Source organism: Trachurus japonicus, chromosome 7 (genome assembly GCF_045865225.1).
Source record: "Trachurus japonicus isolate A0001 chromosome 7, Traja_1.0".
Classification (NCBI taxonomy): Eukaryota; Metazoa; Chordata; class Actinopteri; order Carangiformes; family Carangidae; genus Trachurus; species Trachurus japonicus.
In genome coordinates, this window is record NC_140913.1 from 29076853 (window position 1) to 29100031 (window position 23179).

Here is a 23179-nt window from a genome sequence, read left to right on the forward strand (position 1 = left end):
CTTTATGTTTTTGTGTGTGTATGTACTGTATATGTGCACCACTGTGTACCTATAGATGTTCATTATGGGATTTTAAACAAAAAGGTGCGAGAAGGTGCTTTTTTTTTTTTTTTTTCCCCAGATGAGGGAGCACAATACAGTTGCCCTTAACCCACCTCTGCCCCCGGTGGCTGGACTCTGTAACAGCACGTCAATCATCACCTCATTCTACATTTCTCCTTGCCTTACTAGTTTGATGTTTTTTATCTTTTTTTTTTTTTTTTTCTCTTCCCATCTCCTGATCACACTGTGCACACAACTGACTCAGATCAAAGAGCAGCTTCAAAGCCGGAGCAGGAAACTAGAGCTAAAGGGGTTCTCTCTCTCTCTATCTCTCTCTCTCTCTTTCTACCTCTCCCTCTCTCCTCATTTCTCGACACTTCTCTTCAAACAGCTCAGGCAAAACTGAGTGCTGAGCGAGGCAATGTCTGCCTGAGTCGGGCCGTACCCTCTACACCTTTCCCTTTTTTTTTCTCTTTTTTTGGGAACTTTCTCTCGCTAAGACAGTTCGCAGCAGAGTGCCTGGGCCAGGTATCACTGGAAAAATAATAATAATAATAATAAAAAAAAAGAAAACTAAACACTGTGGCTCCGAAGCACTGAAAGAACTGTGCCCGAGTCGAGGACTAATAAGATCAGGAACAGGTAAGCAGGTGGGTATCTAAGGCCACGGAGAAAAAGAAGCACCTTTCACCTACTCCTGGTGTTTATCAAGCTCTCAGCACACAAGACTGCAGTATACTGTACAAACCTTTAACACTACCTATTTTTCAAGTACTTGATGTAAACAACAAGCAAATATATATATATATTTATATATATATATATATATATATCTCGGAAGAAAATGAAATCACCTATCCAGAGGACGGAGTCTACAGTTTGTTGTCATCCAGCTAGAAGGTTGGAAGGTTGTGTTATCAGCCTTTTAGCTTGTGACGGTTTGGTTTAAGTCAGGAGACGACGCATCCACGTAACATGAAAACATACACTAATGTCTGTGTTTTTCAGTTCTTCCTCACGTTTCGTACCGTTTATGAGTTTTTTTTTCTTTTCTAAACCCACCACTTCCAGTTGCACTTCAACCGGTTCTACGCTCCAATAGGAGAGATTTTCGCTCTCTCTGTAAAGCATAAACCGTTGTTTTTTTTCTTTTTTGAACACATTAGTGAAGAATCTGAAACGACAGGATCTTTTGGCACTTGGGTCAAACTGGACCCACGCAGCTTCTTATTGTTCTCTGTGTGAAGACGTGGTGGTGGGTGGTGTGGGTGGTGGGTGGGTTAGATCTCCCATCAGCTCAACATCTCAACTGGCCAACTACAGTACGACTGGCTTGACTCGTTGGCACTTGATAAAAAAAACAAAATAATCAAAGCTGGACCCTTTAACACCTCTGATGTTGTGATCGCATGCAAAGTACACAGAACGTTTTGATCAAGTTCCCAAAGAGATACAAACAGTGGATATACTGTATAATGGACCTACAGACACCGGGTGATGTCGACTACCTGCACGATGCAGACGAAACAAACACACTCTCCTCTAGCGGAGAAGAGATCCTGGACGTGTGGGCGGGGCCAAGGGGGGCAGGGGGCGGTGGGGGATGTGGGGGACCAGGACGGACAAAATGGAGCTGTTCACCGGACGAGCCGCTCATAATATCCGAGGAAGCTCAGTTCAACTGAGCCGCTCTGTGTTTGCGAAACTCAAATAAGACAAACAAACAAAAAAACAAATAGAAAAAAAACAAAACATTTTGTACATTCACATACACTGATTGGCAAGTATCGACCGGTACATACACAGATGAACCTACTGTAACTGCTGAAGAAAAAAAAGCCTTTAGACGCCAAAGTGATGCTGATTTTCAGGTCATCTCCTAAATACACTATAGACTTCATCTCTGTCGTCCTCAGTTTAGGTGCAAGCATGCGCTGGCTGAGCTGTGACCACCGTGGGCGGCGGAGTTCATTTCAACTCTTTCGATGATGAGCGGAGGGCGGGGCTCCGTGATTTTCCTGTACACTTCTGATTGGATAAAAGAGAGCGAGACGTTCAGTCCGTCATCGTCATCGTGGTGGTGGTGGTTGGAGAGTCAGTCCTCGAGGAGGGAGAGAAGACATGGACCATGGCCTGTGCCACCCGCTCTTAAAGTACATCGTCTTTATACAACAACACTTGTGTGGCATCCTGGGTGGATATTTCAACTGCAACTGATAATATTCAAATGTACAAGTACAAAAATAAAATCTGAGGAATCTGGACGCTGACGTCCGACATGAGATCTGCTCCTGTTTCTTTTTGTTTTTTTCTTTTCTTCCATCTCACACTCTGATGATGTGAGTTTCTGGCAGAGGAGAGAATAAATCTGCTTCTCCATTTTGCTCTCACAGTCTTTGCAGGAGTCTTCTTCAGTACAACACAAACACACACTCATGCACACACACACACACACACACGCGCGCACACAATTTCCTGTCGAACAGAGAAAATTTCCTTTGAGAAAAAGAAAGCAAACCAAAAAAATAAATAAGTACAAGCCATGTTGTTGCCTTCTCTGCTGATCATCCCTCCTCGTGCCGTTATCGGCCCCAGCTGCAGGGGCCCCTGTCTCAGTCTGCGGCCCCTCAGCTGGCAACGTGGAGAAAGGAAGGGAAGAAGGAGGAGGAGGAGGAGGAGGAGGGGGAGTTCTAACAAAGTCGATGTGTTTGTGTGGTTACAGAGATCCCAGGTCTGGTTTTCGTGGTCGTAGCTCCACGATGAGAGGTAAATAAAGCAGGAGGTCCAGTCGGGCCTGTGGTCCTCGGTCTCTCTCTCTCTCTCAGCTCTCCAGTGACATGGCAGAGATGAGCTGCTCCACCTTGTAGGCCAGACGCTGCTTCCTCGCCTGCTCGTCCTGCTCCAGAGCAGCTGTGATCTGTTCAGGAAAACAAACATAAAAAGGTCAAAAACCAGCGATAAAAGACACACGATGTGATTACATCCTTATTGTTTATGATGCATCTCTAGATTTAAATAAGGATAAGGATAAACTTTATTGTCCCTTAGACAGCAGTGATACTCAAAAATAGCAGAGGAAGATGTCCGCACAGACACAGTCTGGCGGTCTGCAATTATTGCACCAAATGGATGTTCCTGAGAGGAAACTAAAGCGCCAAGTGATAAATACTAGACGAGCAATAAATAACGACTTTTAAACAATCATATGAAATAAAAAATAAAAGCTACAGAGACCCTGAAATAAAACAAGATGTAATTGCCCTAAGTGCAGAAAAGAATTAAAATTAGAATTTAGACAGACTGTTTGTTAAGGAGAGTAATGGACGGAGAGTTTATAGTGATTGGTTTTATGTTTTCAGGCTCTGTAACGTCTTCATATTCTGGAAGGAAATATAAGAAGAAATTTTAAGGATTTTTGGTGCTTGGTTTTCTTTGAAAACAGACTGAAGGGATGAGTGGCCTTTTTTGTCTAATCATCTTCCTGGCAGATTTCACCAGTTTGTCAGTTTTTGATTTTGCTCTGAATGGACAGTGTGTGGAACCAGGCTGCAATTCGAAGACAGGATCATAAAATGACAGCATCGTTTTGTGATGCTGACGTCAAACAGTCTCAGTCTGAGAAGTAGGTGCAAAAAAAATGCTCAGACCATTAAAAAAGAAAAAAAAAAATCCATTGCAACACCCAAATATTTGTATGAGACCACCTGCTCCATTGTACTGTCACTGATTAACACAAACCTGATGATGTTTAATACAGAATAACGAGTGTCAGAACTGACATTACGAGCAGGTTTTTATCCAGAGAGTCGTATATTTGGAGGTGTCTCTATACATGGACAAGACATGAAAGAAAAAGAGAGGGATTACATCACTGCCTTTGTCTTTGACAACGCTGAGAAATATTTGTGTATTAGCCCTTTCCCCGTTTTATCTCCAGAGCCCCCATCGTGTAAATTTGGCATTTGTCAAGTTGGGTTCAAAAGGGATCCAGACAGCCTCCCCTCTTCACTCTCTCATCTCCTGTCTGCCCTGTCAGGATGAATCTGTGTCAGAGTGACACCAACACACATGGCAAAGGCCTTTAATATGAATGTAAAACAGTAGAGAGGAGTGGGGGGGGGGAAGAAAAGAAATACTACAATATGTCTCCATCACCTTTTGAAATGGATCTGGATCCAAACGCTGCAGCCATTGTTTCAACATACGGTGTATACGACTGTGTGATTGTGTGTGTGTGTGTATGTGTTTGCTCTGGGGGATCAATTTCACCCCAGACAACACCAGACTGGGATGTGGTGTTCGAGTCAATAATTGATCATTCAAACAAAATAATTCATCAGTGGCTCTTATGCAATGTGTGATTTAAAACATTCTGAGGTAAGAGATTAAATAATGAAGGAACTTTGGGGAAACAAAGTGGCACCAGTGTTTGGTTAGTTTTTTAGTGTTTTTTTTTTGGTCACCTATTCAAACTGGAGGTCACCCAGGGGTTTGTGCCAGCCGAGGTAGGAAAACACATCAGTCATAGATATTAATAAAAGATGTGGGTTGTAAAAGCATTTTGTCAACCCCCGACTCTCTGCTGTAAAATACCACGGCGCTCTGTTTATTTCTGTGCTTTCAAGACATTTTACAAGGTGAATCATGTCTCAGCTGATGGGAATGTCATTCCGGTGCCAATATTCATTTTCAGCCGTTTGGGTTTTTGGCAGGCTCGACGCCCGGCAACCTTTTTATGCTTTTTCTTCTATTCGTCTGGAGAACGTTTCAGCGCCATCCTTGTTCCCCTTTTCTTTTTCTTTCTTTTTTTTGTGTGCACAGCATGGCAAAGCTTTGTTTGCTGCTTGTCCTGTGGCAGAACACAGTATCTGCTGCTGCCGCTGCCCACCTACCATCTTCCACTCATCTGCTTAAGTGCTCTTAAAGGCTGGCAGCTACCGGCGCAGCGTTTCCTCCTCCTCCTCATCGGGCCAGATAGCAATCTATTATTAATCTGTGGAGCTGTATGCAGGTGCAGCTCCTACTGCCATCTCCCCAAATCCATTTAAAGTAGGCTGCTGCAGCTCTGGCTCTTTGTGAAGAGGCTGAGTAAGAATGAACGGCCGTTAACTGTGCTAGATGAGGTCTGTTACGCACTGCACTCGTTGAGGCGGCGGACGCTGCAGGAGTGATGGCACTTGTGCAGAGTGCATGCGTGCACGATGACGAGCGCGCTTTTGCATGCGTCTCCGATCTCCATGCATGTGTGAGCCCAGACAGCCACGACTGCAGAGGCAGCAAAAAAAAGGGGGAGTGTATGAGATTCATGGGGAGCAAAGGAGAAGCTGACTGGATAATGGGTAAAAAGAGAAGGAAGGTACAGGAAGAAAGAGAGAGAGAAAGAAATAAAGAGCAAGAGAGAGAGAGAGAGAAAGATCCAGTGGTCCAATGTAAAGGTCAGGCTAATGCTTCCCAGAGGAGGAGCTGACATTAGAAGCAGAATGTCTCCATGAATGCTCTCTCCTTCTCTTTCTTCCCTATCCTCCTCCCTCCGTTTTAATGCTTCCTGTGATTTGACAGTGTGTGTGTGTGTGTTGCCTGTGATTCTGTCCAATGAAAGCCCCCCCGCCTCCCCGCTCCATACAACAGTAGACCCACTCCGAGTCTCCGGCTCAGTACAGGCAAAAGGACAGAGCGCCATGCTGAGAGCTTGTAGACATCCACTCTCTCCTCCACAGATCAGACGCAGCACCTTGTTAAGCTCCGGTCTCACTAGACCTCGGGGCCGGGGGGGAAGTCTGCTGAAGACTCTGAGCTGACCTCACTAACCTCGGCACCAGATATGAATAGCCTTGAAACAACCGAGGGCCAGGACTGCACGTATATATATGCATGTGCGTTAAAGTGTGGGGGGTAAATGTGCAGCACAGCTTTCGTTCAATCTGCCCCGTTAATTAGCGTCTGATTTACAAAGGCAGCAGCAGCAGCTCATTATGCAACCGCAACCGGCGCCGTGGCGACCGGCCTCCAGGTGAAATCTTCAAGTGGAGGAGCTGCAGTGTGCGGATCAGAGGAGGGAAATGGGAAATGATGCTGCAGTACAGTAAAGTCACTGATGTCACTGCTCAACCGCACATGAGAGAAACAGTGACACAGTCAATGAGAATACGATAGAACCTATTATCTGTAGGAGTTGGTATTGTTAATGTTTGGGAGTCATTACAGGGAAAGAGAGAGAGATAACCCAGCAGAATGGAGCATCATTAGTGTAGAATAATAATATAAAGTGTTACATAATAGTCAGATGCACTAATTTCTATCTCAGAGATCAGAAGGACGACCCAGATGCCGTCCAAATTAAAAAATATTCTTCCATTCTCTGATATGAAATGAAATGGCCCTCTTCAAACAGATCATCTTACATCACTGAGCCCAACAGACTGTTTGTTTATCTATTTTCATTTCAGAATTGTGCCATATGGATGCATTTCCCATGCAATTCTTGCCAAACTGTTTTTCAATGTGGTAAAATAGGATTCATTTTCTTGTCTGTAAGGCTTCTATAGGTTTAAAAGCAGAGGTGAGCTCCTGTCCAATCAGGATCCAGTTCAAATCAGCAGCTATTCCTATCCAGTGTTTCACATTTCAAAAGAGTAACTGTAATATTTTATGTTTGATAATGATAAACCCGCCAATATCTATATACTGTATATTGTGGGATTCCTTCTGAAAATATTTTATCATTGCATTTCACCTTGATAATAATTGTTGTGGAATACACATACTAGGTATCAGGACAGTTACGTTTTTATCTCTGGTGCCACTAACATCTTCACGTCTCATCTGGACCTGCACAGACCTACATATATATTGCCTACAGTATATATTAGTGAGAATTGCTCAATCACTATGGCTCGATTGAGTCTGTGTGATAAGACAATGTTAAAAGTGGGATTGAGGATGTTGAGAGAGTTGAAAAAGCCTCGCTTTGTGTCATTTTTCATTATACATTGTGATTATTTTCCCTCACAAACACTATCCCACTACCCACCCTGACCTGTCCTCACCTTTCTGTGATGAAATTTAAAATACTCTACTATTTGTTCATGCTCAGGGTTTTTGTACAAAACTGTCCCGTGTAAAATCTGCAGATTCTTGCAGAAATCTCTTTCCCAAATTTGTCCGAGTTTCCCATGAATGCACACACATCAGGCAGAAGGCTCGGCTGCTCACTGACCTCCTCGCTGTACTTGCTGACGTAAGAGTAGATCTCATTGAGAGCGCTGAGCATGTTGAACTCCGTGGAGTGCAGTCTGGCCTGTTCTGCCAAGTAGGCGTTCATGTCCTGGTCGCTAATGGCCGGCAGCCGGTTGATGTCGGCGTAGTACCTGCAGGACGAGAGACGAGGGACGGGGGGGACAGGGGGGGGGGGGACACTTGGCATCAATAACAGAGACTCACTGAGTCGGTGTAATCGCTCGACTGAGACCCAGATTCGTTTTCAGTCAAATGTCTAAGCTGTAATATCACTTTCACTAACAATAGACGGCTGCGAACAGTCACTCTCACTCACAAGAGGCTTTTTTTTCTTAAAGAATCTGCTTGAGAAGTGAAGGCAAAGAAGAAAGAGAATGATGAATCCATTTTTCCAAAGATCGTAGTTTTTATTTTAAGAGGATACAAAAGAAAAAAGATGTGAAAGAGAGCAGCTCCTACCTCTCTACCCAGCTCTTGTAATTGGGGATATCTTTAGCGTAGAGCAGCTTGTTGGACGGGGAGTCTTTGCCCAGGCGGTGCTCTGAAGTGGAACAGGAATCCATGAAGGTCTGAGCCACCACGGACAGACAGGCGTCCGTGATGCTGCTCTTATGGATGTCGAACACGAACTGCGGGTTCTTGATCACGTTCACCCAGAAACGCAGAGGAAGGCTGCGAGACGGAGACAAAGACAAAGAGACGATGTAGGAGACGTTATGATCTTTGACCTTGGGTAACTTACTGTATAGCAGGACATAAAGACACAGAAGGAGCTTCTTACCAGTTGCTTTTCCATGTGTGACGCACGTCTGTGTCGTGAATGCCGTGTTTGTCCGCCTGCTCGTCCAGGAAGTCAAACATGTATTTGATGGCCAGAGGGAGAGTGCTCCCCCTGTGGACCGTGCTGAACAACGTCTCGAATAGATCGTCCACAAATTTTTGTAGAGTACCCTGACAGACGGAGGAGGAGGAGACAGGTGAGACAGATGCAAAGATTATTATTTTTTATTTATTTTGCATGAACATATCATTTTAAATAGTATGAACAATCATTATGATTGATGATGTGCGAAGGGGAGGTATGAAACCCAAAAGGGCTTTGTATGAAAACCTCACCCATGAAGAACATTATCAAAAACCTAATTTGTTACAGTACAGTTAGTAAAGACAAGAAAATTAGGAATAATTAAAGGGGAATTGCCGTTTTTTTTTTTACAATCTGGACCTTATTTCTAAGGTTTTGTGGCAGATAATGTGTTATTAAGAGGCTGCATTCCACTGCCCTGTAGACTCACATTATATGGATACGCGGCTCTCGGCTGGATCTAATTTCGTCGGAGCAACTTGTAATGACACCAAAGTTATCTGGGTGAGTAAATGATCGTATTTTACGCTAGAAATAAGGTCCAGATTGTAAAAAACGGCAATTACCCTTTAATTATTCCTAATTTTCTTGTCTTTGTAACAAATTTGGTTTTTGATTATGTTCTTCATAGGTGAGGTTTTCATATAAAGCCCTTTTGGGTAACGAAAAATACGTAGAAAAAAGTTAGTATACAGTGAATATAGGAAAGAAAGGTTAGACTAGAGTGTTCCTGTACCTTTGTCGCCAGTAGCCTGGTCAGATAAATCTCCGAGACCATCTTGCTGCCGCGGTCTCCTTCCTTCTGGTCTCCGTGCTCGTGGTTCTTCACCAGGTGCCACACCTTCACGCCGCTCTCCAGATCGGGCGTGATCATGGGAGCGCGCGAGCGAAGGCTGTCGGGGCTGCCCGTGTAGCGGAACGAGGAGTCTGTCCGGAAGAGAAGACAAAAAAAAACACACACACAAAAAAGATACAGATATAAATACAAAAATCTTCTCTTCGGTGCTCCATCTTGGAAATTAAACACACAGAGACACACACTCGCAGCCTGTCTCTCATTTCCATCTCTGGTTTGTAACTCATTACTGGGCCGAGTCCTGGGCTAACCCTCCTGCTCTGAGCCATGCTGGGAGGGAAATTGCAGTGGTGGATAATTTCATAGAACAGCAGAGTAATGAAAGGGAGGGGAAGATGTTGTGGTCTGTGGCATCGCATCGATTATCAGTGGCCCTCTTGAAAACAGAACCCCCCCCACTACGCTGCCCCCACACCTGTTTTGCTCGAGCAGGACAAAGGAAGGAAGAGATTTACAAAATGTTATTTACTCTCTGCTTTCTGCTTCTCCTGACTGACTTGATAAATCATTTGTGTCTCTTCTATACGCTCTTCTCCTTTCTCTGTTCCCTTTTCCCCCCCCTCTGTCCTTATATAATCCCTGCTTCACTGGCTGAGACATGGTCGTGTCTGGCTCCTCTTAAAAGCGTTCATAATTGGCTCTTTCCACTGCCACAGTGTGCCAACGCCTTGTTGCAAACGTCCCTGTCACACTCTAATCAATGCATCAAAAGATCCCTAATTTGTTAAGCAGTGAAGCCACCCTCCTTCATCCATCCATACATCCTCTCCCAGTCTCTGCGCCTCCTGTGTTCCTGCCTCCTCCTCGTGCCTCCCTTTCGCTCACTCACTCAGAAATGATGCTGGTTTCAGTTTCTCTAATTAGCCGGCATCCAACTCCTGGCAGCGCGGCTCTCCTGGGGGATTCAAGATCTGAGGATCTCAATGAGGAGCTTTCTCACCTGGGCTTCAAAGGCCGAGCTCAACAACAAAGCTTTTTGCTGCCGTTACAGCCACTTATACCTTTCAAATAAGACCGACTCCCGCCTCTGGAGTGGCCACGAGGGACCGGTGGGGGTCGAGGGGGGAGGGGTAGGGGGGTACAGGGGGGTTTGAATATATGTGACTGTGTGCAAGGTGGATTGAGGTCCCAAATCCCCATCTTAATCCACTCACTGGTTTTTACTGCACTTCCATTTCCTCATCCCCTCCTTCTCCATCTTTCCCTGCACCTTCAGTCATTTTCACAGCCCACCCCAACCCCCCCCCCCCTTTTTGCTGCAGTCCCCCCCCTCTACCCCCCAGCCCCCCTAGCTCCAGGACACAGCACTGGCAGCAGGGGAGGGTGTTTGAGGCTGATTTTTAAGGCCAGCGAAGGGGTGCTGGCGGTGTAAATTGAGTCAAGATGCTAAGTGTTGAACGTCAAATTGGTACGAATCCATCAGCAGGTGTCGAGGTGCAGCTGTGCCAACCCCCATGATTGATGAGGGACGGGGGCTCGTGCCAGCGGCGCTTCTGCTTCCTATGCCACGCACATCCGACTTCAGCGCCTGAGCAGCCGCGAAATAAATAAATAAATAAATAAATAAAAAGAGGAGGGTGTGGGAGACGACAACCTCTCAGCAGCTCAGCGCAATTTCACAACAGATTTCATTCAGATTATCGAGGAGCCCAAAAACTCCTTATTAAGGCAAATTAAGATAAGATGTTAAAATTAAAAAAAAGCGTAATGCACCAAGGGATTCTTCCTCTTTGGTAATTACATCTGTCATCATCCTGTCTCTCCCCTCCCCTCAACCACTGTGGTGTTTTGATTCAAGAGAAAGAGAGAGACTGACTGAGGATCATTAACTGTCTAAAGCAGAGAAACCAGCAGTAAAATCCTGGTTAGAAGATGTAAAGAAAAAATATATACTGTAAATAACAGCGTCTAAAAACTTGCTACTGTATGTGCACTAGAGGATTAGATCTAGTGAGCAAAGCAAAAAGAACAATTTAAAGCAAAGGGAGTCAAGGGAAAAATGGTGAAACAAGCCGTTATGACCTCACCTCTTATTTCTCAACACATAATTTGGCTTAATATCTTTAGGTGTCTTCAGTTTACACATCTGTACACAGCACTTGTAGTTGTAGTTGTTTGGAAGGAGAAGCTGTGTTCGGCAGTTTTTAAAGGCAGCGTTCGCTTTCTGTCCCCGGTCCTGATAATTGACAACGCTCACTTATCTTTTTCTGTTTGTGTGAAGCATCATTCACAGAGAATAATTAGCAATCACAACTTGCCTGATGCTGACTCGCTCTGTCTGGCATTGGACCAAATTTGGCACCGACACAGCACAAACTGAAGTATGCATGTATTTGCGTGCATGTGCTGTATGCATGTGTGGGTGCAAGTGTGCATGCAACTATCAGGCCACTGCATATTTATTATTATAATAAGACATCTTAAGAAAAATAAACTCTCCCCTCTTCTTTGTTTCTTTTCTATTTTTTTTCCAACTTTCAACAGAAACTGGACCTGAAGAGCAGCAAACTGCAGCAGACCCAGTTGGAGAATGAGTGAGAGGCTGCAATCCCCCCACCCCCTCCCACCTCTGCAGCAGAAAGCAGAGCGCTGCCAAACAGAGCTGACCCTTTCTTTCGCTTTGTTCATAGCTGAAACAATGACTGATCTAAAAAAACAAAACAAAACTTCTTGATGTGTTTGTGCAGCAACACGACTACATCTGCATGGGATCAACTGTTGATTAACTGTTGAATGAGCTCACAGAGTCCGTCTGCAATTTGCTTAAAATATGTGCCGTGTGGCATTTGGTGTAATCAGCGCAGCAATCAATGTCAAAGCCACGACAATGGGAAAAAAAACAAAACAAAACAAACCGAAAAAAGAAACAAGGACTCACCGTATCTGCTGATGGAGGTGCGTGATATGCTGGCTGAGGACGGGATGTTGTACGATGAGGTCTGTTTCGGCACCAAAGCCACGACACAGCGGTCTGACACCTGCAACAAGAGACACATGAGCAACGTGAGGGAATCTGCTGCTGTCATATTGTTTTTTGATGATTTCCCATATTATAATTAGAACAGAGTGAGTTTATTCTAAAAAAAAAAAGAAAAAAAGTCTGTGTCATAGACTACAGGAGCGAATGTCAGGTCCTCTGTGAATAACAACTCATCCCTTCCTGTCATATCTGTGCTCCCTGCTGTTCTCCACCTCAGCCCCCTTGGCCCTTTTTTCTTCAGCAGAGAGCAGAGAGTGCTGTGGCTGCATGATGATGGCTGCACTCAACATGACTGTTATTGTCACCCCCTTCACAAACATTAGAGACATGATGTAAGCTTCGGAGCAAGGATGAGATGCTAAGCGAGAAAGAGAGTAAGAGAGAAAGGGAGGCAGAGTGTCAGGAGGAGGAGACTGGGAGGCTGAACGTCTCATCTCGTGTACACTTCACACCCTTAAAGAAAATGGGGTACGCAGGTGTAATAATAGCATTGGAGCAGCACCGAGTCAAAGTCAAAGAGAAAGACGAAGGAGAGGAGGCGGTGTGTCATGAATAAGAGACACTTACCAGAAACAGTACCAGAACCAGAACCAGTACCAGTACCAGAATCAGTACTGCCCAATTCCAATTCTAATTTTCATCCCTACCCCTACCCCTACCCCTTAACCCTTGCCCCTTGAAACAGAGCTACAAGGGGTAGGGGTTGAAAGTCAACCCCAACGAATTGGGACACCCCTTCAACAATCACATACGTCATCAGTAGTCTCTGCTGGCTTTCACATAAGCAGACGTGACAAGCTTTTGCCACAAATCCTGTATTCAAAACCATGTTAACTTAATGTAAATGTGGTGATTTCTGTACGTAGGCTACAGAGCCCCCAGGCAGCGCTGCTCCTCTGTCCAATACACACATGAACCTTCACTTTTAATTCAAACAAACTAATGCGACTGCCACAATTGTTACATTTCATCAATGAGATCAGCATTTATCTCCTAAAAAGAATGTAACCGCAGCCGGCAGTAAACCTCTAAAAACCTGCGGGTAAGTTAATTAGCGATCGACTTTTCTCCCGGGATGACGACGGAGGTTGGCCGGCTCACAAGCTCTCTGGACGAGTGGTGTCTCTGTGACGAGCCGCTGATCTGCTCCACAGGTTAGCTTCACTTCACCAGTACCAGAACCAGTACCAGTACCAGAACCAGTAAGGCTCATCCTTATGTGGTTTAGACTTACAAAGGGTTCCTGGCCTTATGATAAACTCCAGTCGCTTCAGATGAGCTCATGACAACTGACGGACGCTAGTTAACTTGAGACTAATTACGAAATGTTAGTTTAGCGTTGTTCGTACACCAAAAACATCAGGTTTTTAGAGAAAAAAACAAACCCCAAAAACAATACAGAAGCAAAGGAAACTTGAGGTTCTTTTGTCGAAAGCCAGAACAACAAACAGCTTGTTGGCTGGCATTTCCAGCCGACCCCGAGGAGGGATTTCTGCTTCAGACCCAGTGAAGAGAAACTGACGAGGCTCCATCGGAGAAATAAACAAAAAAGGCAAATGCCAGGCTCCGAGAGGAATACCTCAAAGACTCTGTGGCAAAACAGAAAATTCCTCTTTTCATTTGCTTCAGCTGGATGGTTTTTCTCCGGGGGGGAGAAGGAGGAGAAGGAGGAGGAGGAGGAGAGAGGAGGGAGGATGTTGGGATGGACATTCAGAGAATTCCTCCTCTCTCTTGAGAATCTATCGCCTCTCATCTTCCCTCAGTCGTCTGTCTCCTCACCCCTCTCTTCCTCTTCCTCCTCCTCCTCTTCCTCCTCCCAGACTAATCTGGTCTGTGTTATTAGCTGGAGTTGCCGTCTGGCCTCCACCGGCCACGCTGGAGAGACACTTGAGACCGGGGATGAAATCTGGAGGAATCCTCTCAGAGATGCAGCAGCTCTGGCTCCCAGACCTCTTCAGGAGAAATGAGAAATTGTCTCGCTAACCTCCCCCCACCCCACCCCTCCATCACCAACACAGGTCTCTGACCCCCACTACCCCACCTCTCCTTCTCCCCCCTGCTCCATTTTTCTCTGCTCTCCTAAACCTGATTTCTACGGCCTCCTCCTCCTCCTCCTCCTGACGATGCACAGACCCGACGACGCGGACACTTCCGTGAAACTTTTTTCCAACGCAATTCCTATGATACATTTTCCCTGGGGAGCATGAAATAGCTTCTCTGCCCCCCTCTCCCTCTCCCCTCCCCTCCCCTCCCCTCCCATCCTTCTCTTTCTCTCTGCTTTATTTTTTATTTTATGGCTGACAGAGAGGCTACAGCAGAGATGGGTCCTTGTGATAGAGTAAATGATTGAAGGCGTGCAGATTCGCCCTTCAGGGATAATCCAGTGTGGGGGCTGATAGCGGTGCAGGTGTGATAAGGGCTGCGGGCCCCCGCCTGTGATAAGACCTTCCATTAGACAGTGCAGAGCCGACCAGACAGCAGAGTGTGGTCAGCCTCTATCTTTTCCTTTTCTCAGCCCTGTCCACACAACCCCAGCCCCCCCAGCCCCCAGCCCCCGGTCCTAGACGCCGTCCCGTCTCTTCTAGTCTCGTGCCCTCAGATCACGATGCCTATCACACACCTGTCGACTCTGCCCAGCAGCTTGGAAACACACAACCTGAGCATATGAGCGCCCGTCGTCGTGGCTGCTGAGACCCTTCGTAGCTGCCTAACAAGCCAAGGTCTGGGGTTTTTGGGTGATATTTGCCTTTCACTGTTGCATCCAAAGTGTGGCTCCTGTTGCCTAGCAACACTGACAACACAACCCCAACCCCCCCCCCCCTAAAAAAAAATAATTCAGTTTCTAAGGCCTGTGGCTCTAACAGTTGTACCAGTTGCTCTTGAACGGAGCTGAAACCTGCTACTTAAATGTAAAAAGTGCATTCCCTGGGGTGTCTGCCTGTGTTGGTTGCTTTTATCACAGGACCGCAATGAATCCTGGGATTTTTTTTTTGCGAAAGGAAAAGGCAGCACTTCTCTCTCTGCCTCGTCATTGCAGCTGTGACGCAACTGGTGTTGAAATGCAGCCTCTTGCAGGATGAAGCCTCTGAACTGGGACACTCAGCTCACAGCCTCTGAAGCAGCAGCAGACTCCTCAACCCGCCTGGAAATTAAAACTCGACCCACTAGAATTAATTCTCAGCCAAAAGAAGAAATGCGTCTAGGCCTGATTCGTTGTAATACAGGAACATGATGATGACATGATGGTCAAATTAATTTTCTACTCTACCAACCATAATGACGTGATGAAACATGAATGAAATCAGACCAGACATACAGGCAGCCATGAGAACCGTGTAGAAGCCATCCTATATAAGTACTATATAATTAAAGCCTGAGGCCCGACTTGATTCATTTACCGTATATAACTTTTTCAACCTGAACCAGCAGGTCCGGTTTTGCCCGTTGAGAACTCCATCCTGCAGATTTTGTTGCATTTTAATCAATGAGATGTTGTAAATGGGCTCAACTCACATGAACAAAAACAAAAACTGGGTGCTGAATTTCTAATGAGGTATAAAGTTCAAAAAATGTAAGAAACAGCACTCCCAAGTTGAAAGAGATGTTCGGGTCAAGCCCTTCCTCAGTGTGATCTGGCAAACAATACACAGCACTCACAGGCGCCCTTACTGTAATTATAAACCAATCAAGACTGATGCAGCTTGTCCAAATAAAAGTCATGAGCGTCAGAGAAACACAATGGAAAATCATGAAAAAAATCATGAAGAAATCAATTAATTATTTTTTTTCATTATGGTTTATTATGATTTATGAAACCATAATAAAAAATAATTCATTGATTTCTTCATGATTTTTTTCATGATTTTCCAGAGTGCTGTTTCTTACATTTTTTTTTAAATCAATGAGATGTGTCATTGACAAGTGAGAGGTTCCACATACTGTTTGACTCAGGGTGCAGCAGGTGCAGGATGAATCAAACACGTCTGGAACACGCTATTTGTTAAGGATATTTACTCAGGGAATATTTCCCTTTATCCGTCCTGGGTGTGTGTGTGTTCAGGTTTTACAACGTGGACCAGCGAGCTCAGACAGCAGCAGCAGCAGCAGCATTAGATTAATGAACAGATAGCCATGTAGTAGTATCCGTTGTGTCTGGTTGCTGTTGAAAATAGCCCAAAATGCCCCAAGTGATGTCTGCAAGGTGGGTAACAGGATCTAGCTGGCAGGCTCTCCTGGTGTGGTCATCAGTGTCGGCTCTCGCTGTTCCATCGGTGCAGAGAGGAGGAGGAGGACGCTCAGAGGTCGGCAGGCTGCAAGTCTACAAACTGACTCTTTACTTTTTTTTGTTGTTGTTTTGGCGCAGTCTGTCCTTTACTGTCACCTTTCTGCACATTAGGAATAATTCTCCAGACAAAACACGCACTATTCATGTAGAAACGGATGTGGCAAATAGGTATTAATATGCTGGAAAGACCCCCAGTCCACCTGTAAGAAACCTACGCTTTGTCAAATATCGTCAATGCAATTACTCCCACTGTGCCTCAGCGAGTGCTGTGCTCTGTTTGCAATTCGAATCATCATGAATAACTTAAGCAGCTCATGATAACGACCTGTTCATGAGAACTAATCATCTCCTCCTCTTCCCCCCCCGGAAAGTGACTTCAGTCTGTGATTCATGTGGCGGCCGTGCAGCCTGGACAGTATCCGCGGTTTTGATGCTAACATGTCTGAAGATGACAGGAACTTGATGGTAGGTGGAGAAGAAAGCAGGTGCAGTGAAAGCGTCGCCGCGACGACTGGGAGGAGGAGGATTAATCAGGAAAAAGAGAAAAGATCCAAATCAGCAATCAGCCCCCAAAAAACTCTCCGGTCTCATAAATCTTTTATCTCAACTCTGGTGTTTGTGTCTGTGTGTAAAAAAGCATGAGCAACGTGGATCTGATCTGTATGTATGTGTGTGTGTGTGTGTGTGTGTGTGTGCACATGCATAAGTGTTGCTGTCTTTTTCTATCTTTATCTATATGCAAGAAAGAAGTACAAAAATAGAGGGGGGAGGGAGGGAGTGGAGCGCAGTCCCCTGACTGTGAATGCAAAGCTGCTGCATAAAGATACTGAACTCATTTCCAATGTGTGTATTTATGTTTTTAATTTCACAGTAGCATGGGGTTGGGGGAGGGGGGGGGTGGAGGTGTGTATTTCCATATTCAGGTTATGTAAACCATTATTTCTCCTGTGGCTGAGTAAACAGCCAATGGGATTTCTTCAGCAGCTGAATTTTAATGCCTCCATCTCCGTTGCAGGAGAATTAGCGGAGACTCGTGATGAAGCTCGGTCTCGTTCGGCGCATTTCGGACTCTGTCAATATTTTCCTCTTTATGACTTCACTTCTGTTTTTATTTTTTTCCATTGAGCTCCTCTCTCTCTCTCTCTCTCTCTCTCTGGGGCCTAATGAGCTGTGCTCCCTTGTTGTGATAGGCAGCCAGATGTGCTGCCGTGGCTGCCAATGCAGTGGCACGGTGTGCGACGCTAACGCACACACAGGCTCCTCTCACAGGGGCCAACTGCCAGCTCATCAAAAACAGTAATGATGCTCAAGAGTCTGTGTTGTCAACTGCCCCGTTCCCTCACGCTTCTCCTTCTTCTTCTTCTCCATCTCTTTCTTTTCCTCCCTCTTCCCCACAATGCCCTGCAGCCCGTGTGGTGGCATTTTTTATGAGAAATGACAGATAAGCCTGACAACAACGAGACCAATGAAAAGAAAGTTATGCCACCTTTAAAGTCTGAATGTGAACTGTGTTATTATGTCATTAATAATCACATTTATGTTACTATGTGTTGATTTAAATAGTTAGAATATACTTATTTCTTGTGTTTTATGATGTTTCACTCCACCATAGCTTTATCATCACTGATGGGCCTAAAATCACCCCACCATGGCTTTACCATCACCGATTGGCTTACAAAAATCATACCATGCCCTTTTGGAGTGCAAGTCAAAAGTGCAAAGAGTGAACTATGTATGACCCTACCATCTGGTGTTTTGCTGAAAGTTGTTATGCTAGTGCCAACGTGCCAATGCTAAACATGCTAAGCTAAGAAACGGGATTCCAAAATCCCATGTATGTCTATGGGAAGCCTCTCCGAATGCATTGGGAGAAGGGCTTCATTTGGAAAGGATGTTAGCAAAAATCACGGATTTAGCTGAAGGTCGAGCCATGGGAAAGTACCTAAATTTCACACACACCAGTATATAAGCCACACTCCGACGATGTGAAAATCGGTCACGTCTACCCGTCTGCCGACACTGTGTCTTTTTTTAGATACATTGTATCTTGTGGAGTGACTCGGGGCGTTAACTTGTATCTACTTTGTCTGAGAACGAATAAAAGACAACCCTGCTTCAGATCCATCCCTTTCCAGCGTTTTATTCGAGTCTTCAAACCTATTACAATAGAGTGATGCCAAGTAAGTTTAAGGCCCAAAAGATATAAACTTATTTGCTTCATTATTTGGCGAGCTAGCCAGGAGGAATCTGAGACGAGGACAACTGGGAGTGGGACCACGCTTTCTCCAAAATTACACAAAAAGGTAAGCCGACTGTTTTATTTGATTGATATTTGAAAACATGAGAAATGCGTGCCTGCTCTCAGGTAATCCTCTATACCTCACTTCCAAAAGTACCTAGAAATGATTAATGTGAAGCTGTTAAGGTGGATCTGATGTAGTGTCTTGTTAACGCCTCTCTTTTCCTACTAACCTCTTGTTTTCAATCTATCTATCTATCTATCTATCTATCTATCTATCTATCTATCTATCTATCTATCTATCTATCTATCTATCTATCTATCTATCTATCTATCTATCTATCTATCTATCTATCTAACTGTCCTGTGTAAGATCAAGTCTGCCACATTAGTGGAAGTTTGATCAGTCAGGAGGTGAGACAAAGAATTCCTGTCCTGTGTAAGATTATAGTAAAATCTGTCACATTAGTGGTAGTTAATCGGTCAGGTACAGAAGACTTCTATCGAGACTAGAAGTAGAAATAAGCTTATAATTGTGGCCATACTGTACATAATATCAAAGTAGAGAATTAGTTAACTGTATATTGTGTGAATTCAAATAATCTCTGTATATAGTGTGGCAAATGTGTGTGCGCTACTGGGTGAGAACGATTAATATGGTCGACCATGTGTGTGTTGTGGTGTATGAAACCTGGGAGGAATGACAGAGGAGTTTGAAAGGAGGCGAAATGACGGATTGAAAAGGATAAGCATAAGACTATGGTATAAATTCGATTGAGAAAAAATAACAAACAACATCAAATGTGATAAATAACTTTGGATGTGGCATAATATATTGGTGTAATTTTTTAATTATAGAGATCTGCCGTGCAAGCTGTGTGGGAAACTTGCAAGTGCATGGATATCTGATGTGCTCATGAAATGGGTTGTATTGTCTTCAAAAGGCTTAGAAAAGATAAAATGGAAAAAGAGAATCTTTGGGAATTTTGTTACTTCCTTTTTTGAGGGTACATCAGCTCAGATACTGTTGGCAGAGATTTGGATGGTGTTTTTTGGGCTTTTTGTGAAGAAAAGAAAAGTACACTGGCTTGCCTGAGCGGGGGAGGCTGTCTGCCGTCTGCTTGTAGTGACTACTTCATCGTTGGAAAAATAAGTAACAAAACTCACAAATAGTTGAGTCAAGATGCAAGAATAATATATTACACTCTGTCATAAACAAAGTTAAAGTAATAACTAATTATTTGCAATTGCTTGAATCTTGAATTAAGTAACATCCATATGAGGCTTAGCCGGACTAAGATAAAGGTGTGGGGATGTATTGAACGTTTTAATTTTAATAAAAGGTAATTCATTAAATGATCAAGATTTTCTTGTTTTATGAACAAAAAGTCAAATAATGAAATATTAAGCATTCTAACAATCAGACTTATTTCCTAGGCGAATGGTAATGAGGAAGTAAGCCATAGGGGTAAATTAAATTACATGTGGAAGACGGCGGTATGGGTAATATAGAAACTCAAGGGATTAAAACTCATTTTTTGGCTGGAAAACTCCTATAAAGATAAAGGTGGGAGTCGTGTGTTCTTTTTGCACTGGCAAAGTGAGCAAGCAATAAATCAAAAACTGTGGCAAAATAACAAACATTTGAAAACTTGATCCTCCAAATACTAAGAGGAGTTTCCCTCTATCATTGTGGAAAAACATATTACAGAATATTCTGGGACTTCCAAAAATTTATCATATTTGCTGGCATTACATGCTCTGCCCAGAAAGTAAACCCTAAATTCCAAGGGCGTGTGTTGCGTTTAGCTCCTCACTTGGATATTCCTGAAGGGTTTTAATAGTCAAAGGAAAAAAAAGGATTTGGAAGCTATAATCCGAGATTGAACATAGCTGTCGTTCCTAGAATAAAAAAAAGGGGGTTCAGTGGGGGATAACGGGGCAGGGGCAGTTTGCGAATTCTTAATAAAGATTCTTACAACCATCAATGATAAAGAAATAAATGAATTAAAAATTTTGAATTTTACAGACGATAAAGAATAAAACACGGCATTACAGTTGGAAAGATCCTTGTGTTATAAAGATCTCAAAACACCATAGACTCACAGCACTTTGAGTCAAAACTTAAAAAAACTATGAGTCACAGGTAAATATGGTGTGCTAAAGTGGCAAAGGAGTGAACTAGGTGTTGACGCCGTTAGGAACTGGTGATAAGACAAACAACCAGACTTTATGCAGATCAAATACGTCTCTGTATGAAAAATAGTGGCACGAGCGTGTCACAGGAACGTTACAAATGGCCTAAGGAAGGGGACCTTTAATGCTGTCTGGTTGCAATGAGGTTGAAAGCTAACATAAAATACATTATAAATCATTAGGACAAAAGTAAAACGAGAGGAGAGAAGGCAATGGGCGAAGAGAGAGAGAGGTTGCGGTTGGGCGTGGATTTTTTTTCGTCAAGTGGGCTAGACAACATTGTTTTGAAAACATACACAACTACCTGTTATCACAAAAGATGCCAACTGGAAACGCAAAGGAGAGATGCGAGTGTGAGCTGCTGTTCCATCAGCTCCGCCTCTGTGCTCAGAGCCCACACCATACAACCCAGGAAGAAAACGGCTCATTGGTCAATTTCCTGTGACTAGAGCAGAAAAGGGACAGCAAGAGGGGCGGACTTAAAAGGGAAAGTTTACTGTGGTCTTGGATGGGAGACTCGTCCTCCGATGAAGAAAGAGGCGGATACCAGTGGGTCCGGATGACGAAACACACTGCTCAAAAAATCACGCCCTCCTACACCCACAGCTACACGGGAGGAAGAACAGAGGACAAGCCTAAAGCCACAAGCATCCAATACAAGCTTTGATGAAACAACTCAAAAAGACATCACGATGTATCATCAAGCAAGAACTCCACAAGAACAAGAAGATGAAGAACAGAAAAGAATATGAACGTGCTGTGTCACTAAACAAAAAAAAGAGAGGAAAGATGGGGCTATTCCAAAAGCTAGCCTCACAATATGACAGGACAAGTCACATAAGAAAAGCAGCAAGAGAAGCCAAGGGGCCACTGTGACACCTCAAGGTAATTATTTTCAACATTCACAGACAAATGAAGATGATGATGGCAAAATTGATCAGTTAACCAAAGAGTTAAGGTCTGTTGATGACCGATTTAAGAAGAATAAAATGAAGAAGACAACATCGCTTTGAGAGAAACTCAACGAGCCAAAATTACATGAACTTCGGACGACGAAAAAGCCATCAAATAAACGAGTTGGATTAGAAACTCGCGACATCTTAAGGCATAGTAAACCACAGTCGATGGACAGAGTCTCCACAGGTTTGCATTGACCATTGAACAAGAAGATCAATTTTCTTGATACCTACAATCCTGAGGTATTGGGAGCTGGCAGCTCAGAAGCTGTCCTGAAAGGGGCATTAATGCTCTGAAGTGGAAAAACAATAGGACAAGAGTCAAAAAATAATGGACCCCAGCCAGCCAGTTCTCAATATGTCCAATTGTTGGCAAAGTCTCCAAACCAAAACCTCGATATGTACTTGGTCATTTGCTGACATGATCGGATTGGCTGGAAGACTTCCAGATTTGACAGTAGGGAGCTGGTCAAATGGATCACAGCTCTTGAAGAAAGCACAGCTGGTGTCACATTGGCCATCGGAGATATCAACGCACTACTTATGCACAAAACTGGAAAGCAAAACAACAGTAGAAATATTTCGGGATGCAGAATTACCCGATGCTGTGGAAGGATAACACTGTAGATCAGTTGGGATTCAACGGACACCGAGGTGATATCTGGGCTGCACTAAGAAAGCAATTTCCAGAGAAAATGTGGACCCATCTAAATTGGAAGGAGGGAAAAAATTAAAAGAATGATGAATGTCCAAATAAATTTCTGCGTGAATTTCAACGAAAAATGGAATGAAGAAGAACCAGTAAGTCATGGAACCATGACAACACCAGTCAAAGTTTATTTAAAGTCATGTGTCAAAATGACATTGCCATCAGAAGTTGCAGAAACGTTTGGGATTATGTGGTTGTGACTTATGAAACAGGATTGGTCAGTTTTCGCAGAACACATTGTTCACCACGTGGAAGCCAGCAGAAATGAGAAAACAAGAGAAGAAGAAGCCAAACAAACAATCTGACAACTAAACTCACTCAATTGCAACTGAGTGAGTGGAACACCAAATTGAAAAAAAAAAAGACAAAGTAAAGACCCAAGCAGCAGTGATAACAGCTGCACCACACTGTGGTGGAACAAGCACTAACTGAGAACTTTCAACACTGAATCAACAAAAAATTGGGAAAGACAACCAACAGAGAGACCACGTCTCAATATAAATGAAGGAGGGAAAAACTATAACAGTTTCAGAAGACAGCCCATTCGAAGAGCAGGGGGGGGCCATCCTTTCGTGGAAAAAGACCAATGGACTCCAACACCGCGATACCAACCCCGCCAAAAAATGAAGGAGCCATTCTCCTTTCAGGTGCTGGGGCTGTGGATTCAATCTGAAAAAATATAAGAAGAAACTGCCCGACATAGCCATGGCCTGTTGGACATTCAACAATAGGGGGGCCCAGAGAAACCAGAGAGGAACTTAATGACGCCAATTATTTCAAAATCGGATCCCAAGATGAACCATTAATAACAGTTA

The 23179-nt window shown here is 44.0% G+C and overlaps 1 protein-coding gene across 1 annotated transcript in view; it reads right to left on the reverse strand.

Moving 5' to 3' along the window:
- Positions 1-269: 269 nt before the first annotated feature.
- The window catches only part of plxna2 (plexin A2), a 195692-nt gene continuing 172782 nt past the window's right edge, over positions 270-23179 (reverse strand). Inside the window, exons 26-31 of the mRNA XM_085782734.1 lie at positions 11878-11977; positions 8880-9070; positions 8060-8229; positions 7738-7950; positions 7259-7409; positions 270-2959 (exon numbers count right to left, since the gene is read on the reverse strand). Coding sequence (XP_085638860.1) covers positions 2864-2959; positions 7259-7409; positions 7738-7950; positions 8060-8229; positions 8880-9070; positions 11878-11977 — 921 coding nt within the window. The 3' untranslated portion in view covers positions 270-2863. The remainder of the gene's footprint in view (positions 2960-7258; positions 7410-7737; positions 7951-8059; positions 8230-8879; positions 9071-11877; positions 11978-23179) is intronic.